Source organism: Anomalospiza imberbis, chromosome 14 (genome assembly GCF_031753505.1).
Source record: "Anomalospiza imberbis isolate Cuckoo-Finch-1a 21T00152 chromosome 14, ASM3175350v1, whole genome shotgun sequence".
Taxonomy (NCBI): Eukaryota; Metazoa; Chordata; class Aves; order Passeriformes; family Viduidae; genus Anomalospiza; species Anomalospiza imberbis.
The window spans coordinates 16571775-16587142 of NC_089694.1; the positions used below are offsets into that span (position 1 = coordinate 16571775).

Sequence of the window (15368 nt, forward strand, 5' to 3'; positions counted from 1 at the left end):
TGAAAACTTCTCTACTACTGCTCTAACTTTAAAGAAGTCCATTCTCCTCAACAAAACATCCACCCTGGAGTGTAGGCAAGCCTTCTATTCCAGGTTAAAAAGTGCAGTGTAAAGAGTGAAACTGGGTAGGAACAGGAGGGAAATCACTGGAATCAACAGAGATTTACTGCTTGTTTTTGCATGGGAGGAGCTGGCTCATCTCAGGATGGATTTCAAGAGTGACTGATCCTCTCTGTGTACATGAGTAGGTTGGGGAATAGTTATTGGAACTGAGTCAGCCCAACAATTGCTTTCATTATTTGCAGCTGTACAAAACAAATAAGTTTGAGAGAAATTTCGAGAGGTGCCAAATCCAATCCCACTGATGTGTGAGTGAGCACAGTGTTTAGTGCTGCACACATGAAGCCCATGAATTACTGCTGATGACTCCTCAGCCTCACCTGTCACCTTTGCTAAATGAGCAGATCTGATGATACTCCTTAAAATAATCAAGTAATTAAACTAGAAGTGTTTTAAAGCATTCCTTCCTTAGCATCCACAGCTTTGTAAGTAACTACTCACCACATACAAATTACCTGCAGAGAGGGATTCTGATTAGATTAAAGGCAGCTCAGTGCAGGGTTTGGAGAAGCTGGAACTACAGCTTGGACCAGGTCTGGTGTCTGTAGCTGTGAGGAACAGTTGGGCTGACAAGCCATAAAAATCTCCAGCTCTATCCATCCATACTCACATAAACCGCCAGGAGGTCACCTGGGGGGGACAATTCGGAGTTGGCACAGGGACACAGGGAAGCCTGGAAGGAGCCCAGAGGAGGCAGAGATAGATCACAGACTATCCTGAGATGGAAGGGACCCACAAGGATCATCCAGTCCAAGCCCTGGCCCTGCACAGACCCCCAGCAATCCCACCTGATTTACCAAACCCTCCTGGAGCTCTGGCAGCCTCGGGACCCTGCCCATTCCCTGGGCAGTGCCAGCACCCTCTGGGGGAAGAACCTTTCCTGGTCTCCAACCTAACCCTTTCCTGACACAAATCCAGCTGTTCCCTGGGTGCTGTCCCTGTCACAGGGAGCAGAAGTTGGTGCTGTCCCTCCACTCCCCCTTCCACCTTCCCATTTTCCTACCCAGTGCTCTGGAGAAAGGGAAGAAATCTGGCTAGGTTCACTTCCAGAGAAATGCTGGAATAGCTCTGGAGTGCAGGAAGTGCTCCCTGAGTTCCCTGGGAGGAGGTGAAAGGCTGGGGTGGGCAGGGGGAGCACAGGGTGACCCAGAGGCAGCACAGAGAGCTGTGTCCGGCTCTGGCCAGGGCTGCTCCCCGGGAGGGGTCATCCTGCAGCCCCCTGGGTGCCCTCACTCCTCCTGACTCCCAGCTTTGCCTGAGGAATGTGCCCTGTCCTGGGGATGGCCAGTGAGGAGGAAGGAAAGCTATGTCTGGAGCGCTGATGAAGTAATCCTGTCTGGGAATCATTGGAAACACTGATCTGCAGCCCTCCAGCTTTTCTCAGGAGACCATGCTGGGGGGAGAGGCAAAGACAGCTTCATACCTCGCATTTTTGGATTTTTTTTGTTTCCCCCTAGAGTATTTAGGGCTCCTTTTTTGTGCATCTTGTTCCCACTGGGTCTGCATATTTCCTAATCATGGAGATGTGCCAGGTCTTCTCTTTCCCAGAGGAATTGCCATAATTTGGATCAAGAAATAACAACATTCCCAGCCTTTTTTCCATCAACATGAGATTACCACATTTCCTAAATACTTCAAATTGTGCTTGAGTGCCTGGCAGATGATTGCAGATGTTGCCACCTCCTTTCCCAGATTTCATGTTTATTTTCCATGTAGATCCAAGTTCCTGGCTTATCAGCCAGTCCCAAAGCGAGGACATGTCCCCTCAGTCCCCAGCTCACCAGCAGCACGGGCTGGTGACATCCCTGGCACTCCCTGAGACTCTCTGTGGTGTCAGAGGGAAAACAATGGCCCTGATTAATGAGCTGCCACTGCCCAAGACCAAACAATTTTGACCTAGAGCTGCTTTCTGTGACCCCGTCCCATAAATCTGCAGCTGATCCAGTGATCCAGATCACAGACAGCCAGGAAAGGCCATGGCATTGGAATTCCAGGGGCTGCCTTGGAGCAGGTGCAGGTGAACCCCAAAGGTGATGTTTGGATTGCAGAAAAGCCAAGGAAAGGTCACAGGGTTTGTGTGTCAGCACCCAGAGCAATCAGGTGGCCTTGCTGAAGGGTTTTGCTGATTGCAGGAGGAAACCAGGGTGAGCCTGTGCCACCTCAGCAGGAAATGCTGATGCATTCTGTGACTGAGGAAAAGCCTTGTAGGAACAAATCCCAAAAGCTGGGCCAAAGCCTTATCTTATCTCCAAACACTTTCTCCACTTAGCAGTTGTTTTTACTTTGCTGTTGTTGATGTCTCCCCGCTCCAGACTAATGATTTAATTTTTTGTTGTTGTCACTTCGGATCATTTACACTCCAACTGCCCTGAGCCACACAAAACTTCCACTTGCAGCAGGCACAGAGGAACGGGTGGGAACTGCTCCCCTCTCTCGTGACTCAGCTGAGCAAATCCTGCCTTCCCTGGCTGGGAAAATCAATGGAAACAGGAATCCTGTTGCTTTGCCAGAGGTAGTCTTGGGTTAAAACTTGCATTTGAATATCCTGAAGGAACCTTTGCCATCTCTCCTGATGAGTTTGTGATTGCTCATTTAATTTTGGACAAACCTCTTCAGCTTCTGTAGGAAGGGGAGCTTTGGCTCTGGCCTGGAGGTTCTCAGCTCTGTGCCCACCCACAGCAGAGCCATCCTGGGGGACTCCTGGTTATTTTAACAAGGAAAACCACAGGAAGAGAGGCTTCTAGTAACCATTCCCCTCAAACAAACAAAGGAAATAGAGAATCTTTAAAAGCTGATGAACCGTTTTCCTTAAAAATAGTTCAGCTGGAATAGCAGGCAAGGGAGAGGATCCTGGCCAGAGGTGGTGAGAGGCTGAACCCCTTCTCACCTCCTGCTCTAGGAAAGGTGGTTTCGCACAGTGGAGATGCACAGGAAAAGATGAAGGGTTTAAATCTTCACTGACAAATTATTATCCTCAAAAGACTCATGGAGAATTGAGAGAGCAAATAACTTGACCCAAAGCAGCTCCCTGAGCACAGGAAATGGGAGAGAGGCACTCAAACCACATTAGGTCTAGAGGGGAAGTTTTCCCCAAGCAGTTCTGAACCACACATTCCCCACCTGCAGCCCATCATGGGGGCCTTTGCCCTCTGTATTGACTCAGTTCCCATCAGTGCCTCCATACAGAATTCACCAGCCAGCAGAAAAGACAAAACTTGGGAGTTTTTTCTCTGACTTACAGCCAAGACCTTCCCTACAAGAGCCTCCCTTCCCCTCTGCTGGAAAAGTCAATAACATTCCATTTAGAAGATCTTGCATTGTGCATAGAGAGCACAAAACATTTCATTAATGTCTAGGAGAATCAAAAATCCTATGTCCAAATTCACAACAAAAGGAGGCGTGGAGATGGGTCTCTGTAGTTATTTGCTACTGTCTTTTTAAACCTTTAAAAATAATAGAAAACCACTTGAGTGTAACAAGTAAAAGCTGATTCCAGGAGCTGAAGACTTAATAAAAACACCAAATATTGCAAGACTTGTGATCCAATAATGCTGGCAGTGCTGTGGTGTCTTCTCTTTTCATGGGGGTAACCTTGAAATAAATCCTAAAATGATTACAGGCCATTGGTTTGAACACACATGGCTTTTCAGTGAATCCCGGAGCTCTCCAATTCCAGCAAAAATAGATTTCCTTGGGGATGGAAGCATGAAAATACCCTTTCAAAGGGGCACCTGCTCATTTCAAGGTGTGCTCACGCTGTGCTGGTGATGAGGTGCCCTGGCAGCTCGGAGGGGAGAACATTGTCGTTTCCTGGGTGTCATTTCTGCAGCAGGGACTGAGTTGTTCGCAGGAACTGCCTTGCCCAAGTTTTTCTGGGAGGAGGGGAGGGGCAGTTCTGCCTCTGCACCACCCCAGTCACTGGTGGTCACCTCTCACTGGTCACCAGGGCAGGGTGTGGTGTCTGGACAGCCCCAGGGTCCAGAGGGTTCCTGGAGCTTCTGGTCCAGGCTCTGCCAGGCAAGCACAGCTCATAGCTCATCCTCAGCAATGACAAAACAGATTTTAAACCTTGTGTATCTGTCACCCTCCTTCCCTGACTCAAATCAGCTCCAAACTCTTGACTTCCAGCCCCTTCCAAGGGGCCCTGAGGTGCCCTGGGTGCAGCTCTCTGCACAGGAGTGCCTTTACACACGGGAACAGTCCATGGAGCTCACCCCTGTGCACAAAGCTGTTTGTGTGCCCAAGCCCTCATGCCATCCCTGCTCTAACCTGCCTCGTTTCACTGCCAGCACAGCACTCTGTTATGCCCAGCAAGCATTTCCTTGTCACCTGAAGCAGAGGCTGTGTGTGCTCTGTTCCCCCTGCTCTCCCTGTGGCCAGAAGGGATCCCCAGATCCTTAATCAGGGATCACATTGCCTGAGCTGTCACTGAGCCACAGCCAGGCACTGCCAGGCTCACAACCATCTGTGAGGGCTCTGCTAGGGAGAGCTGCAGTGCCCAGAGGATGCCTGGAGGAAGACTGTTACAATTAGGAACAGAGATTAAAAATACTTTTTATCCACGCTCACTGCTGGGCCCAGTATGGAGCATCAGGCTGTGCGTGGGAGGGATCTCCCTGTGCCAAGTGAGATGGAGTTGGAAACCATCTGACAGAGAGGTGAGGGAGGTCACCCATTACCCACTGCCTGGGGAGCCTCCCATGTTTAATGTTGGCCATGCTGCAAAATCAGATTATCCCAGGAAAAGCCATTTTCAATATATTTTTTCTCCCCTGGATAATGTATCAGTCAGCCTTTCACATTTTGCTCCCAAGGATTTGTGGCTGTGCTGTGTTTGCAGTTTTCACCGCCGAGAGCAGAATGTTAAAGCCTGAACTGGAGGTAGGAATGGACTCCCAGAGTCAGAAATGGTGCAGTGAGGCTCTGGGCAGAGGCTCTGTCCTCACCTGAGCTCTTTCCAGGGGCATCTCCAGGCTGGAGGTGCTGCTCTTGTCTTGCTGGAGCCAACTTGTGCTGGCAACAACCAAGGCAGGGCAGGGAGTGAGGATCCTGAGCAGAGGTGTCTCTTCCCAGGAGGAGCCTGTCCTTCCCCCGTGGCTCACACAGGGGGTGTGCTGCTGAGACCTCTTTGTGTCTCTGCAGGAGGACACGAGCTGTCTGCCAGACCTGCAGGACTGTCACTCCAGCATCTCATCCCAAACCATGCCAGGGCATCTAGGGAAGAATGCTGCACCAGGAGCACACTCAGAGCAGGGTTAGCTCCACAGGGGATGGCAGGGACAGCTGTGGCACCCAAGACTTTTCTTGTGGCTCTCACAAGGAGCTTTGCCATGGTCATGACACAGTAATGACGGCTCACTTTTAATTTTATGTCCCTTGTAGCCCTAGAGCATGACCAAAATTATTTATCAGGAAGGAGAGGACGATGTTCTCTTAGGCCTAAGTATTGGAATTTGAGCAGTGCAATCAGAGCACTTCAGCTTCAGCAGGACCCAGCCCAGCAGGTCTCCCACCCCACCCTGGGCAGGCTGTGGGTCCTGGCTTTAGGGACAAAGGTTGAGGAGCAGGGCTGTGGAAAAGAGGGGGTGCACTGCAAGGAATGTGCTTGATTCTCCCTTGCAGCATCCTAACACCTTCGTAAAGGCATGAATCTCTCAAACACAGAGAACAAATATGAAAGTGGAGCACATGCTTCCTCTTCATCCAACACACCCTGGGGCTGTCCCCAGCTTTGCCCAGTCTAGCTCTAAAGGGACCGGGGGAGATTAGGGATATCGTGAGGTCTCACTCTGCCAGTTTGGCATTAGGTGTTCTGCCCTAGCACAGCCTGACCTTGCCCCCACGACTCTCTCTGTTTTGCCCTCAAAATGTTCTTTTCCCAGCCCACTCAGCAGTGGTGTGGCAGAAGGGGCACAGGCTGTGTTTATATAATCCCTCTGTCACCTGCCAGCAGAGACCAGATGTGTGTGGCACAGGAATTCTCCTCCTGTCCTCTATGGAGTAGAAAAGCACTGAAATTCCACTTTGCTTATTCTGTTCTTCAGCTCCTGATGCCAAAATAAACTTCGGGCAAGAAGTAACTCAGAAGCAAAACCAGAATAATTGAAAAATACTTTTCTTTCTCTTAGCAAGAACAGTGTCAAATGTTGTAAAAGCCTGAAGACTCTGCAGTCAGAACAGAGCTCAGGCTCTGACCCCAGACCCTCTGACAGTGCCACACTTGCTCATGAGAGCTAAAATCCAGAGGCACCAGCTGAGCCCCCCTTAAGCTCTAAGAACAACTGAAGGCACAAGAGGAGAGAAATAATTTTGTTTCAAACCCCAGGATTTTCTAAGTCCTGGCTGAAGTCACAGCATTAACAGCCCAGAGCAGACCCTGGGAGGAGCAGTGTCCTGGGAGAGCAACAGGGACCCAAACCCCCCTCAGCTGGCAGATTAATGGCATTTGACAGACAAATTTGAAGCTGTTGGCCATATCCTGGAGCATTTTTGCAAAGCTCAGCACAGTCAGTCTGAGGGGGCTGTGAAATGCCTCAGCACCATGAAAGAACCTGTGCCAAGGCTCAGCCCATTCCCGGTGGGAACTTGCTCTGCCTGGAAACCAGAAGGGACTGGGAGCCAAGAGCAAGGATTGGGCTTGCCTGGCAGTGGCTCCTCCTGCAGAGTTTGGGGCTTTTTCTGTTGGTTCTCAGCTCAATGTGATGCTGCTCCCTGTGTGTGCCATCTCAAGGGTGTTGAGGAATAACAGTGCTTCCCAAATAAATGGGAACTGCGGGGCTGGAGCCTCCAGCTGCTCTGCTTGCCCAGCATTTCATGGAATAGCAGTTTGGAGGTGCTAAATAATGTCACACAGAGCCACTGGAGGGAGTTGGGGTTGGCCAGACTCCAACTTCTTGTTCTGCAAAGGACCTTGGAGATGGAGCAGCAGTGCCAGCGCAGGGGGAGTGGGCTGGATCTGTCTTTGTTGGCCAACACTGGTTCAGAGTCTCAGCCAGGGTCTGTAGGAAGGGTCAGGGGCTCCAAGGGCACTCCAGCACCCTGGTTTCTGGGCAGGATCCCCTCTGGAAGGATTCTGTGGTGCCATGAGATTACTTGGCCTCCACTGAGATCCTGATGGGAACTCCAAGAGCTCCTGGAAGAAGCCAGAGACTCCAAAGTAGGAGTGAGTCACTCCCCACACTGATGCCAGGCAAAGAGCAGTTTACTGAAATCAAGCAGCTCAGAGATGAGAGTAGAGAGGTGGGGGCAGGAAAATCACTGCTTCGTGCAGTTGAAAAGTTAAAGCCTAGTGTTTCTCTTTCTGCCAGATATGTTACCTCCCTGTCTGCTGCAAATAATGCCCATGCTGGGAGCCCAGTGAGGACTGCTGGCTTATCGAGTTCGAGGCACAGGAGAAGAGAGAAATTTGAAGAGCAGGAGGGGAAAGAAAACAGGCTTTAATGTCAGAGCTTTGGAAGTGGAGATCCTTATCAGAGCTTGGTTTCTTCTCTCCTTGATTATGTTACTTTGAATTTGGACAAAGCAACCAGCCTGGCCAACCTCTACTTCTGGTTCTTCTCAGTTTCACTTTCTGAACATTGTCTCATTGTAGATGAACACTCAGATTGTCCCTGGGGACAGTTCCACAGGCAGAAGACATTTCCTGGGCCAGAAGATGATGAGAGAGACCTTTGTCACTGCCGTCATTAATGCTCCTGGTCATCAGAGACCTGATAAAATCACAGATTCCCCTGGGAGCATTACCCCAGCCACAGTGCCCGCAGAACCTGGGGTTCAGCTCAGATGCAGGATTTGGGAATGGTGATTTGGGAAACACCAGGTTTTCAATTTGCCTTTAATATCACAGGTGCTTCACAGAGCTGCTCCCCAGAATTATTGTTTTCTCTTCTCCCATTAATTAAAATGTAATATATGAGCTCACCCATCAAATTATCTCCCAGGGACCTGACTCCATCCACTTTTATATGTGTGCAAAATCCTTTTGACACAGATCTGTTCTCGTAAATCTGCAATAATTCAGTAATAAAGCTGGCTCAAAACACTACTGGCACAAATGCAGGTGCTCAGTGTCAGGAAAGACAGAGAGGAATAAAGGAAACAAAAACAAACCGAGGGCATCTCCTGACCAAGGATAAATGCAGCACTGTGTGGGCCCCCAAATTAGGAACTATTTACAAAACAAAGAGTTTGCCTCGAGTGCATTGTGCTGCTCTGACGCCACTGAATAGCCCGTCTAAACTAATGATGGTTTCTTCTTTTTTTTGGGTCAGGTCTCGCTGAGGAAGAGCTTCTTCAAAAACCAAGGCTGAGCATTTCCAAGGACCAAATTGTCATCTCACCAGGAGACACCCTAAAAATAAAATGCTGGTAAGGCTTGCTTAAAAAATGCTGCATTTTTGTCCTTGCGTTGATTGGTTTGGCCCAGCACAGCTCCAGGACGGAGCAGAGCCTGATGCTCGGCCAGCTGGGAGCCGGGGCTGTGTGGAGGGAGTTGGATGGGCTGTGACAGAGCAGGGAGGAGAGTCTGGGGTCAGCTTGGCCAAGTTCTTTGTGTTGTGCTGTTCAGGGGCCCAAGCAAAGCCCTGAGTCAGCACAGGGGAGAGCTCACAGGAGCGGGATGTGCCGTGCTTGAGGACATGGCTGGAAATCCTCTCTGAAATAGGGGCAGATTCAGCTCCTCTGCAGCTAAAATCACTCCTTGGCTCCCCTTCCATGAGGAAACAACAAACAAGATCACCAGGAGCTGCCACCTAGCCCATCACAGACACTTAAATAAGCAGCAGTCACGGTATGTACATTCAAAGACCCAGCCAGTTTAAACATTGTTATTTAAATCAAATGTAACCAGGACTTGTGAAAAACCAAAGTGCTACTGCTGTAAATCACAGCAGCACCTCAGTCCTGGCACAATGTGTGCCACCAGCCATGCAAGGACCAGCAGGATTTTGGTGATGATAGGGAGAGGATGCTCTGAGAACGGGGATACAGCTGACACACGAGGAAGGAGCAAACCCAGAGCACTCTGCTGTGCCAGAACACGCAGCAGCTGCTGGGTCCCACAAAAGGCCTCAGACTGAGATGGATGGAGGTGTTACTTGTTCTGAGTGGGATTTTTACACTTCACTACTGCCAGAGGATGTTTCTCAGGTTTTTCTCTGAGAGTGTTGTAGGAAAAAAGCTCATGGTAACACAAACTCTCACAATTTCTCTCTCTCACACACACATGGGTTTTATACCTTCTTGCAAGGTTCCCTTGGCTGGTGCCTCTACCTGGATGGTTTCCTGCAACAGAAGTTACTGAAAATAGGAAAAAAAAAAAAAGCAGTGAGAAGATTAATCTAAGGTTTAGGTTACGCTGACATGTCCCCTCTGATTTTTGTCCCAGACTATTTAATCCTTTGTTATTAGTGAAAGGTGAATGGGCTCAGCCTGTGTAAATTTGGGATGTCTTCTGGCAGTTTTTTTCCAAATCCCTCCAGCTTGCCATGTGGCTTACGAGGTCAGAACAACCTTCCAGTGGTATTTTTAGCTTGGCAAACAGCAAATATGATGGCAATAAAGTCTAAGCAGTCTTTTAACATCTCAGTGGTGCTCTCCATAAAACCTGTGTGGACTCAAAGACCCTGAGGTGCCCCAGGCCAATTAAATGAACATTTCCCAGCAGTTCTCCATCCCCCACCTTTTTAAGCTGGAGGAGCACCCTACTATTCTTGTATCACCAAATGAATAAATAATTGAAGGATTTACGAGCACTTCAGTCCCACATTGCTTTATGGATGCAAGAAAGAAATCCCCAAGACAGGTCTGAGAAACACAAAAGGATGTGAGCATGGGGTGTAACATGGGACCAGGGCCTGGAGCACTTCAGCTCCTTGGCTCAGCTGATTCAAAACCTGGGAAGAGAAGTGGTTTCTGAATGCAAGATTCCCTGGATCAGGCCCTCTGGAGATGTCTGCCCTCCTGCCTCCTCCGCCACACTCACGGGTTAGCTCCTGGCCCAGGGGAGCTCTGGAATTCTTTGTGCCTCCAGGGGCCTTTGGGATGTGTGGGGCAGCAGCCCCAGCAAGTCTCTGGGCATGTCCATCCTCCCTTCAGCTCCAGGCTTTTGAGGTTCTTTGCCAAGATTTCCGGCTTTGTGGTAGTGGAGCCAAAGCTGCTGCTGCCACTGCCCTCTGGTAGATGTGTGAAAATCCCAAAGCAACAGCCAAAGGATACATTATCCACCAGGATAATGTATGTAGAGGGGGAAAGAATTAAGGAAACACAGGTGTGAAATCCCAGTGCTGCCCTGCAGAGCCACCAGAGCAGAATTGGATGGACACCAGAGGGGGAGTGGGTGACGAGGAGCAGGGACACGGTGACGTGCTGGGAGCTGTGTCTCCATGTGAACTGGCTCTGTTCTCTATTCCTGGCCAGCAATCCCAGTCCTGGAGTCACCAGTGACGTTGGTAGGGTGGGCCAGAGCTCTGGGTGATCGGAAGGACAATGGGAAGCTGCTCTTACGTGGGATGGGGTTGTCCAAGACATCAGAGCATCCAAGAACAAGGGCGAGGCTGCTCAGAAGAGAGGATATTCCCACTTTTCCCAATGCTCTCCGTCAGCCTTGTGCTGGGAATGACCTCAAGAGCCCAGCTCCATGTCCGCCTGCTCTCCAGGAAGGCGACAGAGGGACGGGCAGGAACGAGGGCCAAGAGGATGTTTGTGGAAATGTCACTGGATGTCCTGGCAAATGTGCTCTGACTGCACCTATTGCACCCTGCAGGCCACTGGAGCTCTGAGTTCTTGGCTAGCTGGGAGTTTCACAGATACACACTTTGGGCTTTGCCATCTCAGTCCTGGGTCAGCGTGTCTGGTCTGGATTTCTCCCTGGCAGCATGAGCTGGGGCAGTCCAGGGGTTCTCACTCCTTCTTCAGCAAATGCCAGTGGGAATTCTCTGAGTGAGAAGGACAGCCGTTCCCGAGAGCACACACACCATTCCCTCTCTCCAACACCAACTTCTTTCCCCAGGAAAATACAGAGGAGATTAACCCCCAACCCGCCAGTTTCCACACTGAAAACTGGTTTGCTACAAAAAACACCATGATCTTCATCTCCTAGGCCTGTGTGGTAGCTCTGGTCCATCCCCAGAGCCCTCAGAGAGAGCTCCAGGAGCTCCTGCTGCCATGACCTGATGCTTCCAGCACATCCAGCACTTAGATCAGCTGGGAGCTCTGGGTCCTACAGCAGGTGACATCCAGGCCCTGCTTTTTGTCCTGAACTCCATGGAATTGCATTTTTCATGAGTTGTGCTTGGAGATCTGGCAGCAGAGGAGTCAGGTAGAGGGAATGTGCATCCTCTGCCCTCCTGGCTTGATGTTCTGGCTGCTATCATATGGGAAATTGGAAAAAATGTGTCCTGAGCAGATTTGTAACCTGATTAGTTTCAGTCCTTCACAAAAATCAAGACTGAGTCACTGCTGATTAAGCAAGAAAGGTGATGAAAAATTATATAAATATCCTCCTCTCTCCATGCAGCCTCAGTGCAAGAAAATATACATTAATTTAGCTGTTAAAATATGCAAAATCCTCTGCCTCGAACAAACATATAATTTTATCTGATGGTTTGTAATGTTTGAAGTAGCTAAAATGCAGTGTTATAAAAACAAACTTGTGTTCAGGCAGTGTGTTAGAAGAGAAATGAAACTTTTCTCCAGGAGTTTGCTGCAACTCCCACTGAGTATTTCAGGAATGTCTGGGGAACAGTGTAGGGTGATCCAGCTCAATTTCTGATGGGTGGAAGTGCAAATACTCAGAGACCTTCACAATTTTTTTGGGAATGACAAGGGCAGGAGCACTGGGAACGGCTGGCCAGAAAGAAGCCCCAATTTTGCCGGAATCCTGTGTAATTTGGATGTGTTGTGCTGGCAGGGGAGCCCCGTCTGTGAGCTGGCAGCTGAGGGAGGACAACCCACGGGTGCACATGAGCGGCTGCCGCGATGTCCCCGGGCTGAGCTGCAGCCAGCTCGTCCTCAGGAGAGCCACGGCCAATGACACCGGCTACCTCAGCTGTGCCCTCAGCAGCACCCCCGAGCACCAGGGGCTCGTGGCCAGGATCTATGTCTTTGTCCAAGGTAAGAATTCCACTTTTTAAATGGTGTTGGGCTGTGGGAGCTGCGTGAGGCAGAACCAGCAGTGCAGGAGCTTCCACCTCTCCACCGGCCCAGGAGGAAGCAGCAGCTCTGACACTCTGAACAGACCAAATGCATCTGGGTTTTCAAGGCAGCTGAATTCTCAGGGACATGGATGTGAGAACCAGAGATTACCCAGCCTGTTCAGTTCCAGGACTTGAAAGCTGGACTGTTCCATCAGTTTAGTGTCCCAAGTAACAGATACTTCCTTAAACATCCTTTCCTTTTACAACTAAATTCTTCAGTCATAAAGGGTTTTGCTGTCACAGTGCTTTTCCAAAGATTCATCCGTAATGCTCAAGCCCTCTCTCTTTCCCTTCCTCCCCAGGCATGGACCTTCCCAGCAGGATGCTTTGTAATTCCTCTCCTCCTACACATTTGTCCTTACATCTGTGAGACATTCCTAGCAGAGCTGGGCGACTGCATTGGATATATTTTGCTGTAAAACTTGCCCCAATGCTCATTTTTGTTCCCTTTGAGCTGCCTCTCCCCCACATTTCAGAATCATTGAGTTCAGATCCAGGAATTAATGGAAGCAGGAACTTCAGAGGAGCATGGTCCTCTGTGATTAAGTGAATGCAACCGATTGAACCACCATTCCAACAATGGGAATTTTGGTTAGAATATTCCCCCCAAATGCTGAGGTTTTTTCAAATCTACTTGACAAATGCATTACTAAACACTGAATCATCTTGGATCTTCCAAGCTGAGATTGTGACTCCTCAGATGAAGCTGAGCTGACTTTTAGTGCCTTGAATAGATGACATGAACTCCTCTGGTGCTGGATAGGCTCAGCCTTCACTTCCCCACAAATACTCACGTGAATGAATGAATTTCATTTTCCTAGTAAAAGCTAAAATGTGGTTCTTTGAATCCTCTTACACAAATGCTGTAGAGGCAGTGAGTTTGTCTGATGCTATTTGAAGAGTGCTGCAAATCTACACCTCCAGAAAACACAAATCTTTGCTGCCAGCTCTGACTCAGGTTCTCAGGGTGTTGCCAATGATGGTGAAGCAACACAAGGAGCGATTTCCGTCTCCCAGGGGACTCTGATATGCCCACAGCTAAATTCAGCTTTTGCACCTCCAGGTGAATACACCTGATCGATTCATGTGGGTGACACTTTCCTGCCTGTTGAAAACAGTCCCTTTTTACCCTTATCCTGATTTCACAAAAAGTTTTCCTCTAATTGGAAAGTGGCTTTTTGGCATTACTTCTTAGTTTCTGAAGTCATTTTTTTTCTCCCTTTCAATTTCCTTTCTCTGTTGTTTTTTTTTTTTTTTCTTGGTGCTCTGGTTGCTTGATCCACCCTGGTTCTTGTGCTGAGCTGTTTCCTTTTCCCATTACAGCCAGCTCAGATGCCCCAGGTCCAACCTTGTTAACCCAGCCTGTCCCAAGCTCCAGGAAACTCAATTTTCTGTCCAGATTCAGTGCCCTGGCTGCCTACCCAGCCCTTCATTACTCTGTGGCAGGAGCACGTGCAGGAAACGTTGTGGATCTTTTGGGACTGCCTGAGCATTTTCCTGAAGAAAATATCCCAAGTTATGAAATGCCTCACCAGGGATGCTCTTAGAACAGAGCTGATCTAAAAAAAAAGGCAGGATGTCCTCCTGCTTGCCAAGGTTCTACTGACAAACAGCATAAAATCACCCTCTCAGGTGCACTTTAATTGTGTCCCATGTCCTCTCTGCTCTAAAAGCTCTTACTCAGACTCTTGTGCTTGAAAAGCCATGGAAGGAAAAGTGGGTGGAAAATCCTCTGGCTAGTCTTGTGCACCCAAAGCAGGGCTCTGCCCCAGCAGCTCAGTCCAGGAGCTGCAGGTTCCTGCTGGGATCTGGCCTGCCAGGCTGAGGAAGCTGCTTGGCCCCGTGAAATGGAGCTATTTATACCTCAGCATGGATCTGTCCTCAGGGCATGCTCTTCCTGCCATTCAGTTCCTGTGGATATTTGTTGAAAGCCAGCAGGCTGTCCTGGGGATGAGGAAACTGCTCTGGACTTAAACAAGGAGTTCAGAGCACACCTATGGCTTTCTTCAATGTTTAAACATGCCTTTTGAAGGAAATTGTTGTGACAGTGTCTGGGGAGCACTGAGAAGCACAGCAGCTGTCTCCAAGTGAGGAACTCACAGACCCCTGGCAGTGCCAGACAGGGGTGAGGCCCAAAGCTCATCTCTCTGGATGTTTTGTGGAGAGAGCAAGTGCTCAGTGGGGTGTTCATGAGGCTGTGCTAGGTGGAGGCAGAAAACGTGGAGCCAGCCCCTGAAGGCTGGAGATTCCTTTGAGGTTACAAGGTTTGCCAAAAAAGGAAGGGGAATAGTATTTTTCCCTTCATTTGAGGCCGGCTGCTCGACACCAAAATGAGAACATGATTGTGTCGGAAGCCCTGTTATTGGCCATTATTTCCTGTGCTGCCTCCTGTTTTCCCAGCCTCCCTGAGGGCTTTGTGAGCTCTGGCAGGGCCTGGCACTCACAGCTCTCCCTGTGGGGTGGTGGAGCTGTGACCCTGCACATCCCTGGGGTCAGGAGGGGCAGCTGCCACTCCTCAGCTGCGCTTGGGCACTGAAGGAGGCACAGCTCAGGAGCTTCATCCTGAATTAATTGTTCCTGAGGCTTTTTCTGCCTCCTGCTGCAGCTGCAAGTCCCAAGGATCATCACTGAAAAGGAAGACAACCCCTTCTCCTGTTGCCCATCTCCCTGTTGGAAATAGAGAGTAGCCCAGGGCTGGAACAGAAATAGTTGGGAGTTCTTAACTGAGTTAATTCCATCTCAGCTCTGAGGGACAATCGCTGCAGGGAAAGGCAGGGTCTGGTCCCACACTGCAGTGGCAGCTCCATGGAAAATGCTGCCACAGCCACCCAGACACATCTGCTTCCATCTCCCTTCTGTAGTTACCCCTCCTGACCAAGGGACACCTCCCTGTGAGGAATATCCTCATTTATTGAAGCCTTTGGGATCCCTGTGCCAAGGGACAGGCCAGGCTGTGTGAAAATACAGACAGTTCTCTTGACAGTGGTCCCCTCGGTGTGTTATCCACTGTATTCTAATATTGAATCCAAAACACAGCACTGTTCCAACTAGAAA

At 49.5% G+C, this 15368-nt stretch overlaps 1 protein-coding gene across 3 annotated transcripts in view; it reads left to right on the top strand.

Moving 5' to 3' along the window:
* Positions 1 to 15368, top strand: part of LOC137482666 (vascular endothelial growth factor receptor kdr-like) — a 119933-nt gene that overhangs the window by 24289 nt on the left and 80276 nt on the right. For all 3 annotated transcript variants that reach the window (XM_068205177.1, XM_068205180.1, XM_068205179.1), the window contains exons 2-3: positions 8391 to 8487; positions 12029 to 12231. In XM_068205177.1, coding sequence (XP_068061278.1) covers positions 8391 to 8487; positions 12029 to 12231 — 300 coding nt within the window. The remainder of the gene's footprint in view (positions 1 to 8390; positions 8488 to 12028; positions 12232 to 15368) is intronic.